The sequence below is a fragment of the Lagenorhynchus albirostris genome, chromosome 6 (assembly GCF_949774975.1).
Source record: "Lagenorhynchus albirostris chromosome 6, mLagAlb1.1, whole genome shotgun sequence".
Taxonomy (NCBI): domain Eukaryota; kingdom Metazoa; phylum Chordata; class Mammalia; order Artiodactyla; family Delphinidae; genus Lagenorhynchus; species Lagenorhynchus albirostris.
Window position 1 is genome coordinate 6,892,878 of NC_083100.1, and position 6,109 is coordinate 6,898,986.

The 6,109-nt window shown below is 46.2% G+C and overlaps 1 protein-coding gene across 5 annotated transcripts in view; it reads right to left on the reverse strand.

Annotated features, from left to right (window-relative positions):
- ATG16L1 (autophagy related 16 like 1) overlaps window positions 1–3,655 on the reverse strand; it is a 46,779-nt gene extending 43,124 nt beyond the window's left edge. For all 5 annotated transcript variants that reach the window (XR_009541010.1, XR_009541011.1, XM_060151822.1 and 2 more), the window contains exon 1: window positions 3,370–3,655. Coding sequence is in view for 3 of the 5 variants with exons in the window: in XM_060151822.1 (XP_060007805.1) it covers window positions 3,370–3,484 (115 nt within the window). In the remaining 2 variants the exon portion in view is untranslated. The remainder of the gene's footprint in view (window positions 1–3,369) is intronic.
- Between the last annotated feature and the right edge of the window lie 2,454 nt (window positions 3,656–6,109).

A 6,109-nucleotide genomic window follows, 5' to 3' on the forward strand; every position in this document is an offset into this window, starting at 1 on the left:
CGCGGGCCGCTCACTGTTGTGGCCTCTCCCGCCGCGGAGCGCAGGTTCCAGACGTGCAGGCCCAGCGGCCATAGCTCATGGGCCCAGCAGCTCCGCGGCATGTGGGATCTTCCCGGACTGGGGCACGAACCCACGTCCCCTGCATTGGCAGGCGGACTCCCAACCACTGCGCCACCAGGGAAGCCCTGGAATTTTTTTTAAAAAGATTTTTTTAATGTGGATAATTTTTTAAAAGTCTTTATTGAATCTGTTACAACATTGCTTCTGTTTTATGTTTTGGATTTTTGGCTGCGAGGCATGCGGGATCTCAGCTCCCTGACCAGGGATCAAACCCACACCCCCTGCAATGGAAGGCCAAGTCTTAACCACTGGACTGCCAGAGAGTCCCTGGAATATTTAATCTAAGATCAGGGCACTAGGGATACAAATACAAACCAGAGTCCCTGACCTCAAGGAGCTAAAAAAGTGTAATGGGGGTGGGGGTGGGGTGGAGGTCAAGTACAAAAAGGAAGAGTGAACTTTTACTCATTTTCTCAGATGGTTTCACAGGTGAAGACAACAGACAGTCCAAGCAGAAGGTCTAGAGAGCTGTTCAGTAAATGGCTAGAAATAAAAGTTTGCACCAACACATGAGAGGGCAGGATGAGAAATTCAGACCTCTTCTTACTGGCAATAGCGAAACAACAGATTTTTAAAAGCAGGCAGTGACATGAACAGATATCAATGAGTAAGAAGTCAAAGATTATTCTGAGGTTCCCTGCTCGTCCAACTGGGTGCAAGATCCTAACATGCCAGAGAACACAGGAGCAGAGAGCTCAAGGAAGAAAACGAGTCCTTGGAACTTAATAAATGTGACAGGGAACACAGTGCAGAAATTCAAAAGAAAAGTCAGGGCAAGAAATGACATGCATGTAGGGGGCCAGTGAGATCAGAAGTGGAAGGGGGTGCACAAAGCAGAACAAGAAAGTGACCACGGGAAACTTACAGAAAAGCCACACCTGATGGGAGCTTTCAGATCCCCAAAGTCTGGGATTAGTGATGCTTCACAGCAAAAGCTGGAAGGGTTTATGCTAGTGACTATTCCTGTCAGAATAGCTTATCTTTCCTCTTAAAGAGTTGAGTCCTACTTCTTGATATCTAAAAATGGAAATCCTGGGCAGAAACAGAAACACTATCTTCATCAATATTAATTTAATAAATTAGCTCAAGAGAACAGGGAAGTGATTCCAAACTTGAATGTTCACCAGTGTCAAAGGGCTCTAATAAGATCTTCAAAATGTTACAGCTAGGTGCCCTGTGATATCAAAGACATGAGGTATTCAAGAGGGATCCTTCTTACAAGTTCCTCTTACTCAAAGGCCACCTGCTGTCCCCAGAGCCTCTTTTCATCTTTCTCTTCAGGCTCAGAGGCAGGACTGAACGGGAAACTCTGGTTGACTGCTTTGGGAGGCTAGGAATGAAGAGTGAGGCTGTTCCACCATCTAGAAGTGACCTCCCAAATGTCAGTCCCCTGCCTCAACTGCAGATTTTAACAGGCCAAGGTTGTCTTGCCCTCTTGCCCACCCCCCCCCCAGCCTCCTCTCCTAGCTCCCGGGCATGCATTACTCACTATAGCTGTTTTAAAGACGTGTTCCCTCTCCAGGACTGACCTGTCTTTCTGACTTTCCTCCAACATCCTCCACCCCTTCAAGATGTCCATTTTCAAAGTGCAGAAAAACACTCAATTGTGTCAATGTGATTACAAGCACCTTCCATTTATAGACAGTTACGTAGACGGCTTTCAAAGCACTTATACGCACAGCACTGTGTTTATGAAGCAGGCAAGGCGAGCTTCACTCCTATTTTATAGATGCAGCAAACCAGACTCAGGTAAGTGAGGCTGGTAAGGGGAGTGTCGTCAGACCTCCAACCCAATTTGACCTTCAGTGTATTAGCTTTTAAAGAATAAGCATATGATGAAATACCCGATGACCTGAATTTATGTAACCCATGAGGAATCGTTTCAGCAAGGAGTTTCCTGTGCTTCTGGCTTTCTGAAAGAGCACTGGGCTGCCAGCCTCTTAAGAGTGTAAGGAATCAGCACAGGAGTGGCACATTCATCATCTCCCTTTTCTCCCCATTTTAGTTAAGAGGATGGGCTCAGCAAAAGCAAGAAGGCCGTTTCTTGGGGGACCCAATGAGAAAGGCAAAAGTGCAAAAAAGTCAGGAGCCATCAAGTCTGTGTCCAAATCCAGGCCCTATCATTAATCTGCTGTACCTCCCCAGAGAAATGACCTGATCTCTCTCAGTCTCAATTTTCTCATTTGTATAAAGGGCAACAGGACCTGCTTCATAGAATTTTCGGAAAGATAAAGTGAAACGACACATGCCAAATATTTACGACAGCACTCAAGCTTGTCTCTACCTTAGAATTACTTGGGGATCACCAAGAAATACTGACACCTGGGTCCCACCTCTACTACTGGGGTTTCGTTGGTCTGGGATGTGGCCTGGGCTTTATAATTTTTAAAAGATCCCCACCTGATTCTAATGTGCAGGTAAGTTCAGGAACCATAAATTTAGCACAATCAGAATTCAATAAAGGGCACCCACTATTACACTGAACTGCATCATCAACATGATTTGAGATTTGCAGGCTTACTTCAAGGGGTAGACAGAACCAGAGGTCCGAAGAGTGTCCCGTTTCTTCCCCCAAATGTGTCGTCAGTTATGGTAAAATGGGGCGGAGGGGCAAGGAAATGCTCTTTAAAAGGCATCTAAGGGCACAAACATTTTTGTACTCAAATTGCAGCAGCGGGGGTGGGTGTGGGCCACCTCTTTCACACTGAAGTTTTCAACGACAGTAAAGACTGTGATGTCCCAACTAAAAAGTACGTTAAGACTCAAGATGTGTAATATGTAACAGTCAAAGCACACCAAAGTGGAGGAAGAACAACAGATCTTCAGGAATGAAAGGCAAACATTTCGCTACACTCTGAAGACGACGGTAACGGAGCGAGTTACTGCTTAAAGTCAGTGCCCGTGTCAGTAACAACACGATGCCCGAAACAGGATGTTTCTGGAACCGGCCTATTTAAGTAACACAAGCATTATGGGAGCTGCTGGGATTTACAAACACAGACATGAACGGTGCCTGCCCGTGAAGAATACCCAATTGCGGAGGAAAACCGAGCACAGTCACACCCAAGAATAAAGTGAAAGAGGAAAAGATCTAAAAAGGCGTTTGGGGGTCCAAGGCGCTGGGTACCCGGGGCGGCCTCAAGGCGCGCGGGCGGCGCGGGGGGCTTGGCCTCGGGTTCCCGCTGGCGCCCCGCATGACTCGGCTGGGCCCGCCCGCCCGCCCGCTCCTGGGACCCGCCAACCGCTCACACTGCAGGATGATCTCTTCGAACGCCTGCCTCTGCAGCCGGTCCCGGCGCCTCAACTCCTCCGAGATGTGGCGCTTCCAGCGGGGGAAGACGGAGGCGCGGAGGCCCGACGACATGTCGCGCGCTGCCCCGGCGCCTTAGCGCCGCCAATCCGCACGGGGGCTGGCTGCCGCGGCCCGCACCATGAGGCAACCTGCGGGCGCGGGAGGACCAGCAGCCCCAGGTTTCAGGTCCACGAACAGGCCTCCCCCGATGCAATCCAGGACGGACTTCCGGCTCCTGACGGAAATGGCTTCGGACAGAGCCAGAAAGCCCGCCTCCTCATCCGACGTCTTACGCCACACGCACGTACATGTCCGGCGCCGACTCAGGGCGCTGGCTGATGATAGCATCCCGAGGCCGGAAGTGCCGGCCGCAGAGATGCGGCCGCTAGGAGGCGTGCGGGCCACGTTGGAGGCTCGGCCTTGCGGGGTCGGGGGCGGAGAAAGGAAAAGGCAAAAGGGAGGCTTCCGCCCACTTGCTGTTTCCTTTGCTTGCTTTTCCCCGTTTTATATTTTCTTTCTTAGCCTGCCTCCCTTTTCTTCATGTCAGTTTACAAGCAGAAGTAAACTCCTCACATGGTAGCTGTGTGACTATAGATGAGAGACAGCATTCCTAAGCCTCAGTTTCCTAATCTGTAAAATGGGGAAGATCCCTAAACCGGGAAGGAATGATACCTATCCCACAGGATTGTCGTAAGGATTAAAAGTAATAAACTATATAATGCAATTCACACTGCGCCTGTACATAGTAAGCCTAACCTTACCTAGACACTTGGTATCCGTCGAAGTCCTAACCAAAGATTGGTTGCTTTAAGCAAGAGCAACCCATTGACCTTCGAAAAAGGTTTTTTTTGCAATAAAGAAATGGAATGCAAAGAACCGCTAAAGAAAATGCGAATAGATTAGCTATGTAAATCATTAGAAGCCTAGAAATTATCTATGACCTTAAAGTAAATGGGTCCTTAGAAGGTCATTTAAGGGTTAGGATACAAACAGGATTTTGAAAGAGAAAAAGGACAGTTTGCCAGTAGATGAAAGCAGAAGATGAAAGACAGACTCGGGAGAAGATGACATCTATCAACTCAGTAGAATGGGAAACCTTGGTCTGTAGTAGAATCATCTGAGTTCCATCTGCATTTAACAAGTTAGTAAATTTATTGCATGAAAATGGAGCCGGACAAAATAGGAGGCAGAAGAGAGGAAAGGAATGTCAGAATCTGCCTTCTCTTTCAATGTGTCTCAAGTCCAGAGGAAGATCCTTCACAGACAGAGAAGAAGGCCTTTCCTCTCCTGTGGAACCCAGGAGTAGGACAGTTAGGATTCTAGACCTGTAAACATATTTTGTCAGCAGCCAGTACTGAGTGATCTGAATTTGTGGGAAAGACCCATGGGGATCAGAAATAGAAGGGACTTCCTCACACACTGAAGCAAATGAAGAAGCAGGTTCTGAAAGTCACGAAGAATACCTCTGAATGTAACAGTGGTACCAACCTCAAAAGAGCCTAGAATCAAATCTTGACAGTTGAATATGCTGATTTCCCAGACAAGATTATGATTAAACCATGTTAACAAATTTGCAGAACCAGCAATTCCCCTTACAGGAATGTATGTCAACAAATATTTGGACAAAGGCCCAGAGAAAACTGTCACAGCATTGTTAGAAATAATGGAGAGTTGGGAAATACCTATTGATTTCCACCAATGAGAATTAAATTACTGTATATTTATTGTTCAAAAAAATTCATAATAAAAGGAGTATATGATATAAATCTAATTGATGTAAAATTAGTATGTCCCTGGATCTCATAGGCAAAGTTTGTTGAATGAGTAGAGAATATAATTTCTAAACTAAGGATACTAAGCTCTGTAGGTCTGCCTTCTTCCTACCTGGCCAGCTTTGCCCAGTGAGCACTGCAGCCTCCGTGGGCACTCCTCCTCTCTTATGCTCACCACTCTCCCTCCCAGTGCAGGGCCTTTGGATTCACTGTGCTTCTGTTGGGCAAACCCTTCCCTTCTGACCTTTATGAGTTAACTCCTATGAGTTAATTCTCAGCTCAGTAGTCACTTCCTCACAACCTTCAAGTAACAGACCTTCACAACTAGGTCAGATTGCCCAATGACACGTGGACTGCTGCGTTCTAGTATTTATCACAGTTGCAGCTTCACATGTTTTTTATCATTACTTGCTTAAGGCGTGTCTCCCCGCCACAGACTGTAACCTCCACAGCAAGAGCCGTTTCTGTCTTTGTTCATCATTTTACCTCCAGCAAGGGCGTGAAGTCTTTCATATATTAGGTGCTCAGTAAATGTTGTTTAATTAATGAATGGAATATATGAAAATATTTTCTCTGGGAAGTAGCATTGCTGGTGTTCTTTTGTTGTATGTATTTTCTATATCTCATATGCATTTTCTAATTGTTATCCATTATATACATACTATATATGCAAGAAAAAGTTATAGAAACGAACATAGATTTATCGATAAAAGCATTTCTTCAGCAGAGTGCTAGGTTCTGTGGGAGATAACTAATAAGCGGGAACACTTCTAACAACATTATGGGCCGCGCACTCTTCTGAATATTTCACGTGTTGTCACTCTCTTAATCCTCACAACAACCCTACTCAGTAAGGTTGTTATTAGCTACTCTTAGCATCTTTATCCTCATTTACAAATGAGGAATCTGAGGCCCGCAGGGGTAA